Genomic DNA, 19,111 nt, shown 5'->3' with positions numbered 1-19,111 from the left:
GTCCATCAAACTCAGTATCCTGTTTCCAAAAGTGGCCAATCCAGGTCACAAATACCTGGCAAGATCCTACAACAGTAAAACAGATTTTATGCTTCTTATCCTAGAAATAAACAGTGGATTTTCCCAAGTCTATCTTAATAACGGCTTATGGACTTTTCTTTTAGGAAACTGTCCAAACCTTTTTGAAATCCTGCTAAGTTAACTGTTTTTACCACATTCTCCGGCAACAATTTCCAGAGTTCAATTACATGTTGAGTGAAGAAATATTTTCTCTGGTTTGTTTTAATTTGACTACTTAGTAGCTTCATTGCATGCCTCTTAGTCCTAGTATTTTTGGAAAAAGTAAAGAAGCAAAACCTCTATAATATCTCCCCTCAGCCACCTTTCCGTAGCCGCTTTAGCCTTTCCTCATACGGAAATTGTGCCATCCCCTTTATCATTTTCGTTGCCCTTCTTTGTACCTTTTCTAATTCCACTATATCTTTTTTGAGATGCACACAGTATTCGAGGTGTGGTCGCACCATTGAGCGATACAAAGACATTATAACATTCTCAGTTTTGGAGCCTATGTTAAACAATAGCAGCACTTATGCACATCAGAGGCACTAATAATCAGCAGTGACACATGAAAGGTGTAGGCACTATTCTATAACATATGTGCCAAAGTCACTTAGAACATTAATTGCAAGGGGGTGTACAAGTGGGCAGAGCAACAGACAAGCCAGGGGCACATCGCCAAGTGACATGCACAATTTATGACACACTCAGATGCACCTATTTATTAATTTATTTATTATTACATTTATATCCCACATTTTCCCACTGATTTATACCAGCCAATTGACCTGTTGGAAGACGGCGTCCTTGCATTTCAGTAAGCAAATGGCTTAGTTGTGCCCTGAAGCCATAACAGAACTGGAAATAAGCTTGCTCCATTGTGGCAGCTATGTCTTGGCAGCAAGTTATAGAATTGCCCCCTATTTGCACTTTTCATAGTTTTGAATGTTTCCCTCATATCCCTTTCTTCCCCAGGGTGTCAATGCCAATTTGGGGCAAGGAAGAAAAAAAACCTCTGCTATCCCCTGAAATCCAGACAGAAAGCAACTCTATGGCATCCTGTTTCCAATACAGATAGGTTGCTAGCTACTGGGGAGAGGATGTAGTTGGAAAGCAGCTATAATTATTTCATTCAGCATTATATTATCTTATGATTAACTTTGCTTGATTTTCATTTTCTGATCTGCTTTGGGCCGTCCCCTGGGATGGTTGTTAATATAAGTTAAATAAATGGCATAGTAACATAATAGTAGATAGCACATAAAGACCTATACGGTCCATCCAGTCTACCTAATATGTATACCTGATCTTGTCATACATGAAACTCTCCCTCCCCCAGAAATCAAATTACTACATCTGTGCCTCAAAGGAACTATGACTTACATCCTCCTGACCCCCCTCAAAAAGATAAATGTTCTTGAATGAAAAAAAAAAAAAAAAAAACCTCACTTCAATCACAAAACCTGCGAGATTGGGAACTGCAGGTGTGACACACACAGGACCACAATACGCAGGGAAACATGGCCTTTGATGGTAAGGAAAGCAAAAAGAACAGAAGGGATAAATATCATATAGCAATCGTTACCTTTATGCAGATATCCCTAAGCTGAGACCGGACATCCGACACTGTCGCCATATTCCTGCTGTTGACAAAGTTCTCTCTGCACCAGTCCTGCAATATGAAAGGGTTAAATGAACCACAGGGTCCACTGGAGCAAAACACTGGGTGCAGGAATCTCACAGAGACTTGCAAAATCTTGATAACCTGCTTATTTGGAAGTCATAGCTGGTTCCATGGGTTTTGGACTTCAGAAGAGCACAGAAACATTTTAAGCTGCTATTCTGAATCACTCACTGTGAGGATTTCCACAATATTCTACTTAGTGTGAGAACCAGAACCTGCAACCTTACAGCTCCAAGACCATCACTAAGCTAAAAATTGTGGTTTCTCCAGCTGAGCTGGAGGACATCCCCTTTACTCTAACCCAATATCTGATTTCCCTTTCCTTCTGATTACTGTTTTGCTCAGTCAGGCACAGGACACATCCATGCAGAGATGCAATCAGCAGTCACATATGTTCAGTGGTGCACTCAACAAAGACCCTCTACCTTACTCTTGCCCAAATTTCTGAAAGCCCGATATATGTTGAGTAGGGTGATGTGGTCCCCCTCACTGGAGATGAACTTCTTCCTGACTGCCTGTATCTCATCTCGCTTGGATGGGGGGTTGTACAGGACACTGTCGACCGAGAGCAGTGATATGATACTCAAGATCTCCTCCGTGCAGTGGAATTTGGGAGACAGCAAGATGGTCTGCAAAGCAAAAGGACAGAAGACAGTAACTTTATTTCAGAAATCCAGATAGGTGAATCATATATACTTTACAGACTTTGCGGTTCCTCCTGCTCTTTCAGAGCTGCCAGCTCAACTGGAAGCAGCCTCTAAAAAGGCTACTTCACCATGAGCTCCCTAGGGTTGCCTCCCGCCACTAGGTTAGTCTCGCTACCATCCTGTTCAACCATTATAGACCCCAATTCTCTCTGGAGCTTAGTACAGGTGCTTCCAAGTCAGCCACTAGATGTTGCTGCTGAACAATGGCCTGGAATCCCTGTTCCCACGTATTAAGATGGACACTACAGCATCTCTAGACAAAGCTGGCCTGGGGATGAGCAACTGGGTCCTAATTTATTCTAGGCACCTGATGAGAAATCGAGCTCCTTTGTCTTCAATCCAAATTAAGATTCTTCTGATCCCCCTAACCCCTACTAAAAAGTGAAGTTTATTTTCAATAAGTGATGGCAAACAGTGTGCCAGAAAGAACTGTCTGTACCACAACCAGCACAATTGGTAAAAAAAAAACCCTCACTCAATTGAGATATTTCCAATGCCAACTTATTTGATGAACAAGTTTCATCAAGCCTGTGCCAGCAACTTCTTATCTTGGTCTTATTTTGAACTACCTTAATTCACACTTAAGTGATTCTACCACTTAAAAAGGGGGGTTTCAAAGCCTTTGTTGTTGGTTTTTTTTATTTGTTTGTTTACCTTTGAGAATCTGGGCTCCAGAGGGAATGCTGCCATTTTCCTTCCCAAAGGTGTAAGGATGACCTGATCCCCTTTGCGCTCCACAGCCCCTAATAAGTCCAGTTGTTCTACAGCTGCTTGGACGGCATCTGTCACAAAAAAGACAACAATCATAACAGCCTCACCCTCCAAATCACATGTGAGGAAGGTAATTCAAATCCAATCCTGAATTTGCTGCCTCTAGTTATGCTTGCATCTGGAATATCTTGAGACTATGAAAACCAATACATTGCTTCTCATGGTCTCATAAGGAGCCACAAGAGAGAGCTGAGTACGAGACCAAAATGCTCATCTGATCTCCAAGTGCCATAAATACAGCCATTGTACTTGAGCTCCGTAGGAGGGCAGAAAGGGGAAGTTAGCAGGTTTTTTTTTTTTTGTACAGTGAAACAACCATCTTGAGTGGCTACGACCTGTCTGCAAGATAAAAGGGTGATTGAGAGACTCAAAAAATACAGGTGCATAATACATACCGAGAACATAGGAGAGTCAGCCAGCCAATAAGGCCCCAAAGGACAGATGAGGAAGCTGTATCGTAGCAGACTATCAACAGCAGTAAAATTGTTGCCCAGAATGACACCAGAATCTCCGTGAGAGGACCAACCAGAATACACTGTTAGGCTGTGCATTTCTACTTACTGAAGACTGGACAACGGCCTTTTTTTCCAAAGGAATAAAAAGAGAAAAACCTCTACACTTATGTGAGCCTTAGAATGCTTAGCCTGAATTATGAATTCAAGTCACACCTGGAGGGCCAGGGACTTAAATTGCATATTTGCTGGCTTGAATACCGTTGGTTCTTACCTTGTTCCTCCACTGAAAGGAAGAGTTTGGAGAAGCTGTAAAGACTAAATACATTAATATTGTTCACCAAGAAGTAATGTGCAACTTTAGGAAGAGAAGCTTTAATGTCTTTTGGGAATTTACCCTGAGTGTACTTGTACCCGAAGATAAGGACTACTGTTGCTAAATAGAAATATATTCACCGACTTTCTTTGATTCATTTATTGGAGACAAGTCCTCAGTCCCCCAGGTCAGAGACTGGCAACAGTTACCTACCCAACAAGTCTTTAACTCCATGCATTATCTGGCAAAATAATTTATGCTAATGCTATAATATAGCATAGCTTCATTAAAATTTATTATGCTGCAAACTGGAAAAAAAAACATCTAGGCAGTTTATAATAGTAAATAACATAAAAAGTACTAGTGGTAAATAGAGATTCATACTTGTACCATGTAAGTACATGGGATGTTAACATTCTAAACGGCAAAAGTTGCCTCATAATTCACTACTTCAGAAACGCAGCCATCTCCGGAGTAGATGTGTTGCTGGCACACTTCCAACACTAGACCACAGGGCAGAAAGCAAGCTGTACAATGTTACTCCCATTATAGCTCAATTAAAAGCTGGTAACATAAGACACAAGGAGAAAAAGTAACTTGCTCAAATTATGGTGCTGATGATGGAGGAGGATCTGAATTGGGACCTCAGCTCTCCCTACTTGTTGTAATTCAGTTTCCTCAAGTACCTGCGTATAGTATATGTAAACTGCTTTGGTTGTACCTACAGGAAGGCGATATATCAAATCCATGACCCTTTACCCCTTTACTTAATAAATTAGTTGAATAGTGCTACTGTCCTAATGATCAAGGGTCTTCCATATTTCAACTGAAGGTGAATTGATTTAATTCTGCCTCCATGGCAAAAGGGTGGTGCTGGGGGAGTGGACCAGTGATCAAGCACCATCATATTGGCAGTGGAGGAATAGACTACATGGGCTGCTGTTATTAGAACTGCAATATGCACGATCGACATTCAAAAGGAAAAAACATTTTCTAACGACTTGGGATAGGTATATTCAATCTTTCTCCCATAGAGCTCACAGCTTTATATTGAACCCGATTGGTGGCGGAGATACACAAAGATAAAAGATTTCGGTGGTCAGGAACCCGGGGCGGTCGGGGCGCCCTTGGCCTCGGATGAGTGCAGAGTCGAAGCCAATTAGAGGGGGAAGGGAGGGAAGAGGAGAGGAGGGAGGAAAGGGGGAGGAAGAGTAGGGGAAGAAGAGGAAATTAACAGAATGTGGCTCATGGGGAAGACCCCTAGGGTCGTTACCATATGTTTAACCAGCACAATGTTATTGAGACATGGAGACCAGGTGGACTGAGGTTTGGGGGGGGGGGGGGGGGAGCATAAAGTTAACAAAAGGATGTCCATATTGTTGGTGTACTTCAGTCATTATTTCTTTGTGTATTGCCAAATATAGGTTTCATACTGTACTCAGAGAATGAGGGACATTGTTGTTCACTTCTTATTGTTACCATCAATAAAAAAAAAAAAATTGTTGAAATATAAAATAGAAATACAAACATTTAGTTTTATAGTAACAAAGTCTAAGGGGAGTCTGGGAGAAAAATGAAAAAACCTTGATTATAGAAGTGAATAATTTATTCAAATAAGTATGTTATGATATTTACTTTATCATATATTGAACATTATGTTTATGTTTAACATGCTGAATCATCAATAAAAAACTGTTGAAACGTAATTCTGCCTCCATAGTTCCAAGCTCCTGACAAACCTGTCTGAAACTAAGATAAGAAAGCCACCTGTCCCAGTAACTTTCATGAACCCACTCACCTGGTGAAGGCTTGGACATGAAGTCAAAAGTGAGCACGTTGGGAATTTTCAGGGCCAAAAGCTGTAGCATCACACTGGCCAGGTTGCACCTGCACACAGACAACATCCACAATCACAAACTGGCTCCTAGTATACAATTTCCTCTGCTTGGCAGTGTCAGGAAGAATTTGCACCTTGGATGCTGGTTTATAGGGACCAGCTATCAACAGAGGAGAACACTGTGAGGATCTCAGTTAATGTTGTATTATTTTAAAAATTATTAAACTAGGGGTGACCAACCTCGGCCCTCGCCAGGACGAGTTTTCATTATTTCCCCAATGAATATGCATGAGATCTATTTGTACAGAATGGAGACAGAGAATACAAATAGATCTCATGCACATTCATTGGGAAAATCCTGAAAACCGAACTGGTTTGTGGCCCTCGAGGACCGAGGCTGGATAACCATGGATTAAACTATTGAAAAGAATGTAATAATATGGGGTCAGGGAAAGGAAAGAATGCACAAGGATTTTATCTAGAAATTGTCATTTTACTTTAAAAATGTTTTTACTTTTTTTAATCATTTTGGTATGGATTCATGAGAGCACTGCATAAAATTGAATGAATAAAACTTTTTTAACGCATGTCCTTTGTGCCCATTTTAATGAAGGTACAAAACAAACAGCTAGAAAAAGTATCCATATCACCCTACCAGCCCAGATGAAAACCACACTAGGAGTTTCCTTTTGAAAATAAGCTTACAGGCCCACAGATATGCTGGGCTTCAAGTTCTTCAAATATTTTGAAAATAGGTCCCTAAATTTTCAGGTAGCCAGTCTTATTTACTATTTACTCTGAAACACAGCATTTACTTGGAGGTACAAGCAAGTCAATTTTGCAGTAATAGAGGAAACTGGGAAAATGTGGGGAAACAATCCACGACCACCTGAACTTCAGGAAATCACTAAAAACCAACCTCTTCAAAAAGGCCTACCCCAACGACCCAATGTAAACCTCTTCACCCAGCAACACAGCATGACTATGATCATACTGGACAACACGCAATCTTCATCCCTTCCGACCCTCCACATTTACCTCATACGATCACTATACAACCTTGTATTTGTTATCAACCGACTGGGCAAACGCCTTTGACGGTACTATGTAAGCCACATTGAGCCTGCAAATATGTGGGAAAATGTGTGGTACAAATGCAACAAATAAATAAATAAATACCTCTGTATCTCTGGAATGGTCATTTTATCAAATTTCTCAAAGTCATCCTCTGTGTAGAGTCGGTAGCAAACTCCATTGTCTTCACGCCCTGCGCGGCCTGTCCTCTGCCAGGCTTGGGCCTTGGATACCCGCTGCACAGCCAAGATTTCAAGACCGCTCTCTGGAAAAGGTTAACATGGCACTGCTTATCAAAAAAGGAGTTAGAGACAAGAGACCTCTTTTTGGATTTTGATGATTTGCCTTTCCAAAACTAAGCTCAAGGCAAGTTACAATCTGGTAAAGGAAGCAATTTCCTACCTGAGAGGGCTTACATTATAAGTTGTGATGTTACCTAACCCTCCAATGCCTCAGGTACAAGAAGTGCCAGTGGGAGAAGTGAATAACTTTAGCTTCCTTGGTCTGCAGCCCACTGTTCTAACCAATGGGCCACTCCTCTACTTATTAGAAAGAAAACATTTAGATTTTTCCCAGCATATGGTGACAGACAGCTGCAACCTGACACAGAACGCTGGACAAGGGCTGGTGATTTCAGGGTTCAGTACCAGCAATTATCAGAGCTGCCAAGCAACTCAAGAGTTAGGAGGAGCAGCCCAGTAGTTAGAGCAGCAGGCTAAGATCCAGGGAAGCCAGTGTTTGATCCAACTTCTTCCACCAATGCTCCCTGTGACCCTCCACTGCCTCAGGTGCAAACTACAATTGTAAGACTGCTAGAGAAAGGGGAATATCTACCGTGATTGAAGGCAACCTGCTTTGAGCTAGGACTGAAAAAGACAAGCCAAATCTAAAACAAAACCCTGAAGTGAGGCATTTGGCCTGGCTAGTACTGAGTTTGGCCGCTGCAATGCAGTGCATTCTGGGATTCGTAGTCCTGTTTATTCCACTTGACATAAGCACCTGTATCAGGATGGAATGTAAAAAAAACCTACACATCTGGCAGCTTTGACTTGTGGAAATCTAAGAACACCAAGTGACAGCATAACTGTGATTCTATGCTATTGGCATGGAAAACATTTCAGGCTTTAAAAAAAAATTATTTTGGGTTTTCTTATTCAGAAAATGGGTCCCTTTAAAACATGTAAAATGACAGTACTTGAAACAAACAGAATATATATATAATGTATATACATACACATACCTTTACTACATGGGACAGAAAAAAATTAATTGTGAAGACAATTCAGAAACCAATTTTTTATCAAGAGAAGAGAAAGCTAATATTTCATTCGCGTCTGATATAAGTGAAATACATTATTGATTAATTACTGCACACTTCATATTACCAGAAACGTGGGCAATGGGACCCTCCAAACAGCTCAGCATATTTCTGGATGGAATTTCTGGTTTCAAGTGCAGAACTCTGTTCTCACCTGGGTTGTACTTCTTTGCCTTCACCATGCCTGTGTCAATCACATACTTTATCCCTGTGATGGTGATGGAAGTTTCTGCTATGTTAGTGGAAAGGATCACTTTGCGACAACCCTAAGGGAGAAAGTAAAACAACCAAATTATATTCAGCCTCTATAATACTAGGAGTATGAGGCCACACTTTTTTTCTGACCTGAGGTTTTCTTCTGCTGTTTTCTACTTGCTCCTTAATTGGAAGCAGGTCTGACAGCAACTATTCTGAGATTTTCCTCCATTCTACATCCCCTTCTATTTTTTGTTAACTTTCCAATCCATACAACAGAAAGAAAATGATACAATTTTGTGAAAAAGAAAAAAAAAAAAGAAGCCCATCTATTAGTCCACTTCAAGGGGCGATAACGGAGGCAGATCCAAGGAAAAACAGACAGCAAAACCAGGGAAATAAATCCCACCACAATTAGGTACCTCACAACATAAAACAGACTCCAAATCTAATCCTAAAAAATTTTATTTCCTCTCAGGAAATCTTTCCAACTGAGTTGGTTCCAGAAATACAAACGATCTATCCTAGGAGCTCACCATGTCTACATAGCAAGGAAACATGGAGAGGGAATAGTTAACGAGCCAAACAAACCAACATGCATTCCTTATTCTATTACAAGGGGAATACACATCCAATCCCCCCCCCCCCCCCCCCCCGCCACCTATCAAACCCACATCCGATTCCCCTCCCCCCTTCAACATTTCTATCTTCATTCCACCCCCTGGTCCTACTCCTGGCTCTTACTAGGGGTTCCTGGTGCCTAGAAGGGAGCAGGAGCGAACCCCAGTTGCACCTGTTCCATCGAAGTTCCAGGTCAGAAACAGTGCCTATGACCCCTAGTGCTAGTCTCAAGATACTACTACTGTGGGCCAGGCTGCCATCTAAGAGCACAAGCCAATAAATTATAGCATTCTATAACTTAGCATATTCATGTGCGCTCTGCCCATGCTAACCCATGCACAAGCCCACTTGCAAAGAACACACCATCAAAGCAGGACATGCACTTTTCCACTACTTGGTACTCTTTAAAGAGGTCATTTACACATGTAAAAGGTCACTTACATGTTTAAATTAGTAGAATACTGCCATTTACATGCCTTCTTGCCATCTAAACTAGAAAGTGTCCCTTATATGACTTATTAGCGCTGCATCAGTGAAAGGCGCAAAGTGCCACCTCTGCCACTGTCGTGTGACCTGAAGAGTAACCTAGCCAGATAAAGGTAAAACATGGTTTCTTCACCTTAGGTGTGCCTTGGAAGACTCTGAGTTGCTGAGAGGGAGGGAGGGAGGCATACAGTGGCATCACCATCATCTGTGGCTGCCCATCTGGAAGATGCTTGGCGATGTCTCTACACGTCTTGGTCATTGCTTCAATCTCCTCCTGGCCAGTCAAAAACACCAAGATGTCCTGAGAAGAAGGTGCTTCCTTTAAAGAAAATGACAAAGAAAGTGACTCTGCTTTCCAGGAAAGTGCACAGAGAAATATTAACACATCTGTTGTCCAAACATCCAGCCTCCTAGGTTCCTGTGGCCCTTTTTGGACAGTGAATCAAAGAATTTTTAGTAGACATTGCCTTAGAAGCACAGATACATAAGTAAACCAGAGCTCAGTTCCTCTCAACCATGAAGTGCAGAAGAGAAGAAAACATTATTCATGAGTATATTACCTGCTGGGAAATTGCATAGAAACAGGAAAACATAGATTTGAGGTTAAATTGGTAACTTCAGTATCTTTATTTTAAGTTATTCTGCTTATTTTGCAAAAGCTGTTTAAAGAATAGTTTAGCATTTAAAGTCTCTTTTAGAGTTTCATATAAAGGCTGTTTCAGAGTATAGTTTAATATTTAAAGTTGCTGTTCTAGAGTTCACCATAACATTAGTTTAGAGGACAACTAGCAGTTAGACCAGAGGTTTTCAACTCAGTCTACAGGGAACTTTCAAACAGTCTGGGTTTTCAGGAATTGAATTCAATGGGGATATCCTGAAAACCCAGACTGGCTGGGTGTGCCTTGAGGACTCGGTTGAAAACCTCCGAGTTGGGGGTAACTAGTGAGGTAATCAAATTTGCCGATGACACAAAGTTATTCAAAGTAGTCAAATCGCGGGAAGATTGTGAAAAACTACAAGAGGACCTTACGAGACTGGGTGTCTAAATGGTAGATGACATTTAATGTGAACAAGTGCAAAGAGATGCATGTGGGAAAGAGGAACCCAAACTATAACTACGTCATGCAAGGTTCAGCGTTGGGAGTCACAGACTGAGAAAGGGATCTAGGTGTCGTCGTTGACGATACGTTGAAAACTTCTGCTCAATGTGCTGCTGTGGCTAGGAAAGCAAATAGAATGTTGGGTATCATTAGGAAAGGGATGGAAAACAAAAATAAGAATAGTATTTTGCCGTTGTATCGCTCCATGGTGCGACCGCACCTCGAGTATTGTGTTCAATCCTGGTCGCCGCACCTCAAAAAAGTCATAGTGGAATTGGAAAAGGTGCAGAGAAGGGCAACAAAGATGATACAGGGGATGGGACGACTTCCCTATCAGGATAGGCTGAAGAGGCTGGGTTCGCCAAGGTTTTTCTCCACTACTTTTTGTATTGTTTCAGTTTGCGGTGTCAGTTAATGTAGCTGGGTTTAAAAAAAATGTTTTGGACAAATTCCTAGAGGAAAAGTCCAGAAACCGTTACTAAGGAAGACCCGAGGAAAGCCACTGCTTATCCCTCAGGTTAAGTACAATGGAATTTTGCTACTTTTGGGCACCCTGCCACGTAGCTGTGACCTGGACTGGCTGCTGTAGGAAACACTAGATGGACCCTTGGTCTGGTCGTACGGCAACTCTTTATGTTCTGTCATCCAGAGTTAGGTGCTGTAAAGATCCACGCTAAACTAGCATTCTGCAACGGGTGCTCAACTTTCACAGAACACTAGCTTGGCGTGGAAATGTTGGATTTACACCTGCTGAAACATGTTGTAATGCCGGTGCCCAACTTAGGCATAGATGTGGCATTATTCTATAACGTTGCGCCTACTTCTGGGAATGCCGATTCTCTCCCATAGCTACACCCCTTTTGAGTTGCAAGCTATGAAATTTAAGCACAAATGTTAAAGAATAGCAACTAGGGCAGATGAATGCACAAATCCACATTGTTGTCAATTAAGTCCAATTATTGACTATTGCACATGCAAATTAGTTGTCATCTGCTTTGGGCGTCCAAATTTGGGCCATATATAGAACATATATAGAATCCAGGAGATAACCCTCAAATGAGGGAATTTCTGTGCTCTACTGACAACAGTTCAACTGGTCCTGGAGCTTATCAGAAATAGCTCAGGAACTGCACAATCCATCCATCCCATCCACTGGAGACAGAGAAATACTGAGTATTCTAAGGTTACACGGTGCCCTTAGTTTGTTTGTCTCCATCCATTAGTCAACAGACATAACCCACAGGTTCTAGACTAGTTTGGTATGGATGCTAAAGAAGGAAAAATTATGTTTCTTACCTGATAATTTTCTTTCCTTTAGTCCTACCAGACCAGTCTAGGACGAATGGGTTATGTCCATCTACCAGAGGTTGGAGACAGAGAAAATAGTTCCAAGTGAATCGCCCTTAAAAAATGTATCATGTAGCCTGGAATGTTCAGTATTTCGAATAGCCAAGCAATGGTGCTCATAAGTCCTACAGTGGACCCTCTTGAAAAGGCACCTACTGTTCAGCATTGAACTCCACTGAACAGCGAGACATGTACTCAACTGACATGCAGATATTACACTGAGTCAGGAGATGGAGAGAACTAAACAAAATGAAAATGAGAAGGAATTCCCCCTAAGAAGAAATAAAAGGCAAAACAAAAATCAGACAGGAAAGGCTCCTGGACTGGTCTGGTAGGAAATAAAATTATAAGGTAAAAAACATAGTAACATAACATAGTAAATGACGGCAGATAAAGACCTGTATGGTCCATCCAGTCTGCTCAACAAAATAAAATCATTTTACTTGTGATACTTTATATGTATACCCGAGTTTGATTTGTCCTTGCCATTCTTAGGGCACAGACCATAGAAGTCTGCCCAGCACTGTTCTTGTACTAAAGGTTCTGAAGCTAATGTCAAAGCCCATTAAAATTTACACTCCAGCCCATCCATATCTATTCAGTCATGATCAGGGCATAGACCGTAGAAGTCTGCCCAGAACTGGTTTTGCTTCCAACTACCGATGTTGCCACCCAATCTTTGCTAAGATTCCATGGATCCATTCTTTCTAAACAGGATTCCTTTGTGTTTATCCCACGCATGTTTGAATTCCATTACTGTTTTCATCTCTACCACCTCCCGCGGGAGGGCATTCCATGTATCCACCACCCTTTTCGTGAAAAAATACTTCCTGACATTACTCCTGAGTCTGCCCCTCTTCAACCTCAATTCATGTCCTCTAGTTCTACTGCCTTCCCGTCTCTGGAAAAGGTTTGTTTGCAGATTAATACCTTTCAAATATTTGAATGTCTGCATCATGTCACCCCTGTTTCTCCTTTCCTCAAGGTATACATGTTCAGGTCGGCAAGTCTCTCCTCGTATGGTTTGCAACGCAAATCTCATACTATTTTTGTAGCTTTTCTTTGCACCACTTCCAGTCTTTTTACATCTTTAGCAAGATATAGCCTCCAAAACTGAACACAATACTCCAAGTGGGGCCTTATTAACGACTCGTAACGAGGCATCAACACCTCCTTTCTTCTGCTGGTTATACCTCTCTTTATGCAGCCTAACATCCTTCTGGCCACGGCCGTTGCCTTATCACATTGTTTCTTCACCTTCAGATCCTCGGACACCAATACCACAAGGCCTCTCTCTCCTGAGTCGAGCTTACTAATCTCTCCCCTCCTATTCGGTATCTCTTTTTTTTTGGGTTACTGCACTTCTTGGCATTAAATTTTAACTGTCACTAATATATATTCAGTATAAGATGAAACAAATCAATGATTAAAAGAAATATTTTTTTTAAGTATTTTGTTTTGCACATTACCAGGCATTTTGTGCTATTTTTCATGCAAAGTCACTTTACATTTTAGTACACAGGGCCCTAAGTAATGTCAAAATGCAAAAAATAATAGTACTACTACTACTAATCATTTCTATAACGCTACTAGACGTACACTTGAAATAGGGGGTTTTAATGTGGGCAGTTACCCCACTGAACAAAGAAAAATGGAGTGGAGAGGGCCAAATACCAAGAGATCAGTCGACTGCTGTGGAGAGTGTGAACCCCGCTCTGTTTTTCAGTTACCCCACTGAGCCAGGCACCTCCATTTTTTTTAAATCACGTTATTTGCATCTTAGCCTTTTCACATGGTTTTCATGCTGACATATCTCTCTCTTTGCCTGCTGGTGGAGAAGTTGTGTTTTCTTATCTTCAGAATACTCCTGGCCAATTCAAAGGAATTAATTTCACCATTGTATGAGGGAAGACGAGAGGCTCATGTACATGGACCAGGAGAGGATCCTCAGGGTGATGAAACAAAGTGACAAGATCATGGCCAAAGCCAGAAAGATGCAGGATTGCATAGGCAGGAGCATAACCAGTAGAAGAGAGGCGGTGATAACACCCATGTAAAAGTAACTGGGGAGTACTATGTTCAGTTTTGGAGGCCATATCTCACTAAGGATATAAAAAGACTTGTAGCAGTTCAGAGGAAAGTACTGAAAATGCTGTGGGATACGCGTCACAAGTACGAGAAGAGATTTAAAGACCTGAATTCGTATATTCTATAGAGGAAAGGAGGTACAGGAGAGATACGATACAGAAATTTAAATATTAAAAGGTATTAATGAGCAAACAATTTTTCAAAAACAGGGAAGCTATAGAACTGGAAATCATGAAATGAAGCTGCAAGAAAATAGACTTCAAAGCAACATCAAGAAATATTGTTTTATGGACAGGTAGCTGTATGCCTTGAATGTCCTCTCGGTGGTGGGGACAAAAACAATGATGGAATTCAAAAAGTGTGGGTTAATCACAGAGGATCCCTATATAACACAAGGATGGAATTAAAGCAAAACAAATTACTTCCCCACTTTTGAAAAAAGGCATAGAAAGGGGTAACCTGCAAGAAACAGCAGGTACAACATTAACCACCTTAGCAAGCAGATTAGATGGACCATATTGGTCTTTATCTGCTCTTATTTACTGTGTTAACCATGTTATTAGAGTTTTTCTCTATTCTTTCTGCAGTAGCTAAGATTTCTCATTTGAGATGAGCTTTTTTCCTCATCAACAGACGGAGGTATTTACATGTTAAGCCTTTAAACGGATTCCTCCAAGCGAGTACCTTCTAAATGTACCTTACATGTGAGTCAAAGAAAACAAGCAGTTTCAGATATACGCTGGTAGAAATCCAACAGTGATCACAAACCACCATTTTTAAACAGGTGGAGGCCACATGACTACCAGATATGAGAGATTTCTGCTCAGAATTACCTGATGGATCTGGAATACAGATATCAAAGCTGCTTGGAGGTAGTCACTCTGAGGCTGTTTCGTGTAATAGATCTGGATTGGATGCTGCCGCCCTTCAAGGTACAGAACTGGAGCACCGTTGAAATACTGAGAGAACTGGTCCACATCCATAGTGGCTGACATGATGATTACCTGCAGAGACAGTAGCAGAGAGGTGTCCCCGGAGAATAGAGCTACCCAGGTTTCAGCATGCCCCTTCACTTAACAGAGCAAAGGATGGCAAACTCAGAGCACAGAACAGCAATGTAGCCTGGGCTTCTACTTTTAAGTTTCAACAATTTTTTATTGATGATATAACAGACTGAACATTTCGCAATCTTAAACATGTAGATTATATATTCCAACTAGATACAAGTTAATGCTTTATCATCAATTATTTTGTATTATACCCTCCTCTCTCCCACTGGACCTTGATTAATAAATATTCTTGCATGTTGAGGCTGTGTCTGGAATTGTTTAATCAGCAAAGTCCACATTTTCAGTCCATGCTTGTAAATCCTCGCATTCAAGAGCTAGGAGACAGAGCCTGTTTTCTTATAGCTCTCCCCCTTTACTCCCATCGGCAATGGATATTACTATTGTCCTTTACAATATCCGATCATTGAATATATTTTCCCCAATTCACAGCCCAACAACAGTTCCCATACACCAACCCGTAACATAGCTTAGTAAACGAATTCTGTACCATTAACAGTTGGAATCATCCTCGTAAATAAGCATCTAAAAGGGCTAATACTAATCGAACCCCTTCCCATCCCCCCACCCCCCCCCCCACATATCCACGATACTGACCCATTATCCAATTATCCTCTCATACCTTTCTACCCGAGATGGGCTTCTACTTTTAATATATATATAAAAAGGAAGTCTCAATACACAAGCCATGTTAAATTGACAGATCGTGAAATTCTTCATTTGACACGTCAGCTGGGATCTGCCTGGCAGAACTTTAGGGACACTCCTTAGTTTAGCCTTCAAGCAACATTTGTTGTCTCTGCAGATGGTTATAAATGAGCTGCTCTATGAGTGGACAGTGAAGTCTTTGGTATATTATAAATATTAGTTGTATAAAGCACGGGAATAAAAATGGGAGATTAATGGCTCGATTGATATCCACATGGGAAGGCCAGAAAAAGGTACTGGTGTTGGCATAATGCATACACCCTGATGAGGATACCTGTGCTGTTTTCAGGGATTAGGTTATACGCCTCTCCTCCAGATGAGTGTTTACCATGTGATATGTATTTGGAGGGTTTCAATTTGTGATGATCTTATTTAATACGCTTCACTAAGAAATGTGGCAATATTGACTCTCGATCTTTGGTAACCCTCATTGAGGATCAGATGGAGACTGTCCCCTTACCTGACCTAATTTATCCCCTTCCAGCAGCACTCACTTTAAGTGGCAATTTCCCCAGCTCCTTCCGTTTCTTCTGAGCTGCTTTCACAATGCCAAAAAGTACATCAGTGTGGACTGTCCTCTCATGAGCTTCATCCAAAATGACACTGCTATACCCGCGCAGCAGAGAGTCCCCTATTGCCTCCCGCAGCAGCATGCCATCCGTTAAGAACTTGATCTTAGTCTCCTCTGACTTAACATCCTCGAAGCGCACAGTGTAGCCTACCTAAGAAATGAATATGAAACACGGGTTTAAAGAACATTATGAACAAAAAGAAGGGGAAACTCAGTAGTTTTAAACTGAGTTGGACCGCCCTAATCCAAGAGGCACGTCTATTCTGTGACAGTGTATGTTTCTATAAATGTAAGGCAGAAAAACTACAAGCATATGCATACGTTTACATCCATGTACATAACGGGGGTCAGGTAAAAGTTTAGATTTAATCCATACCAAATCTCCACCACTAGTATAAAGTGCTTTAATCAATGTGGGACTAATGCAACATTTCAGCACACACACAGAGATAAATTAGTCATGCAAATTAGGGAACTTCAAGAGCTTGAGTTTGAGACCCCAAAACAAGATGACATACCAGTTTTCCCAGCTCTGTTTTCTTCTCCTCTGAAACTCTTGTGGCCAGAGATATGGCAGCAACTCTCCGGGGCTGGGTTACAGCAATAATGCCCTGACGCCCAATGCCAGCTTCATACAGGTACTGAGGGACCTGGGTGGTCTTCCCGGACCCTGTTTCCCCTGTAAGTCAGAACACCAATAATTCAGTGTCCACCTTTACAAACTTACCATTTTATACTAATAATTAAAGCATCCTTGGTCAAACTGTATCTTTCAAATGAATCCCTAAACGAACAGAAGCTGATAACTTATATCACACAATTGATAACACCAAAGAGTTCCTTGTCCCAAAACACAACGTATCAAAAATGCAAAGTGCAATATATTCCAATAAAAATATTTCTTCTCCTCAATTTGTAATTCAAAGGAGAAAAAGACCTCAGAAATCCCAAGCTTATCGCAATGGATGGCTCATAGGGATATTAGGCTCCCTTTCATCAATCATAAACCTCCAGTACTTTATTTAATTTCTTTTTATTTTATCTCTTAATTTGTTTTTGTATGTTTTTCCATTTCAATTAAAAGCCACACTGTTGCTTCTTCAGCATTCCTTAAAAATCCATAATCATCCTATATAATAAAAAGCACCTCCAACATTCTGAAGCTGACTCTGTGGCAGTGTAGGGTTCATAAGTCTGTAGTTCAGCATTTCATTCACTGTCCCCGCCCTCATGTCGAGGAAACGGAATGCTGCATAGTTGCCAAGCAAACAAACGTGACGTCACAGGAATGAAGAACCAATCAGACAGAACGGAACTTGGAGCAGGGAAGTGGAGTGGATTGAATCTCTAACAAACAATCATATACAGGGAGGTATGAACATCAGTGGAGGCAAGTGCACAGAACGGAAGAGAAGACAAACATTTAATCACTTTGTCACTCACACACACACATAGACAGACAGACAGACATCACACACACACATTCAATCACTCTGTGTATCTCTCTCTTACACTGTCTGTAAAACACACTGTCACTCTCAGTCTCTCACATGGGCAACTGTATGTTGCATTCTCACGAGTAAGGAGCTCTTCTGATGTGATTGTTAAACTGATTGAAGGGCCTGAACAAGGAAAACTTATCACATTGTAACAGTTTACACAAAAAATATTGTATATAAAGAAATCTTACACATGTAAACAACAATTATATTCAGAATACAACCGTGGAAACATTAATGGCAGGAACTCATTACATTGCTAGCGCCCGTTTCATTTTGTTTAGAAACGGGCCTTTTTTACTAGTGAGTCAATAACTTATATCTCATAAGCTCATAGTAAATAGCACTTACCAGCTCAGCCACCAGCTGAACTCCTAACAAGAGGACATGGATCATTGAGGGAGAGGAAGAAAGAACTTATCTGAAAAGCTAATCAGAGCAGAAAAAAGACTGGGAATTGCCAAAGACACGATACATTCAACAGCATAAATAAGTTGTGAGGTGAAACGGCAATCCCGTTGAACTGGGCTGATTTAAGTGCTATTTACTAAGAGCTAGGGACAGAGAGAGTACCTGCATATATGTAAACCGCTTTCACTGTACCTACAGAAAGATGATACATCAAATCCATGATCCTTTAAAAAAATCTGCAGGTTCTCACTTGCAACATATCTGGGATGTACTAAAGTACAAATTTAAGAAGGGGGTAAAAACCTCTACCTTAGCATATATTAGGCAAGAAGCTGAGTTTCCTGCAGGGCGAGAGGGAGGGGTATTTCGGGAGTGGAATCGAAAGGGACTGAAAAGATTTAGGGACCTTATGTCTGAAGGGGTGTTAAGAGAGTTTGTAACCCTTCAAAGGAAATTCGTACTGCCAGATTCCGATCATTATGCTTATTTACAAGTTAGGCATTTTATGAAGGGACAAGGGTGGTTGCAGTCTGATCCACGTGAACGAGAGATATTGGAAAACATATGGGAAACCTTGGAGGGAGGAAAGAAGGGTATATCCAGATTATATAGATATATAAGGGGAGACAAAATGAAGAAATTACCCTATATGACAGTGTGGGAGCGAGATCTAAATATTGAAATGAGTGTGAAGGAATGGGAAAGGGTGTGTATGGAGGTGAAAAAAGCATCTATCTGTGTATTAATAAAAGAAAATGCGTATAAAGTTCTAAGTAGATGGTATTACACGCCGGACAGGTTA

At 41.0% G+C, this 19,111-nt stretch overlaps 1 protein-coding gene across 3 annotated transcripts in view; it reads right to left on the bottom strand.

The window, feature by feature from the left end:
• DHX33 (DEAH-box helicase 33) overlaps positions 1 to 19,111 on the bottom strand; it is a 29,567-nt gene that overhangs the window by 4,700 nt on the left and 5,756 nt on the right. For all 3 annotated transcript variants that reach the window (XM_030186173.1, XM_030186172.1, XM_030186171.1), the window contains exons 3-12: positions 16,918 to 17,078; positions 16,323 to 16,550; positions 14,887 to 15,057; positions 9,652 to 9,837; positions 8,371 to 8,482; positions 7,004 to 7,163; positions 5,786 to 5,874; positions 3,103 to 3,230; positions 2,167 to 2,370; positions 1,643 to 1,729 (exon numbers count right to left, since the gene is read on the bottom strand). In XM_030186173.1, the coding sequence (XP_030042033.1) occupies positions 1,643 to 1,729; positions 2,167 to 2,370; positions 3,103 to 3,230; positions 5,786 to 5,874; positions 7,004 to 7,163; positions 8,371 to 8,482; positions 9,652 to 9,837; positions 14,887 to 15,057; positions 16,323 to 16,550; positions 16,918 to 17,078 (1,526 nt within the window). The remainder of the gene's footprint in view (positions 1 to 1,642; positions 1,730 to 2,166; positions 2,371 to 3,102; positions 3,231 to 5,785; positions 5,875 to 7,003; positions 7,164 to 8,370; positions 8,483 to 9,651; positions 9,838 to 14,886; positions 15,058 to 16,322; positions 16,551 to 16,917; positions 17,079 to 19,111) is intronic.

The sequence above is a fragment of the Microcaecilia unicolor genome, chromosome 13 (genome assembly GCF_901765095.1).
Source record: "Microcaecilia unicolor chromosome 13, aMicUni1.1, whole genome shotgun sequence".
NCBI lineage: Eukaryota > Metazoa > Chordata > Amphibia > Gymnophiona > Siphonopidae > Microcaecilia > Microcaecilia unicolor.
This window is presented reverse-complemented; position numbering and strand designations above follow the sequence as displayed.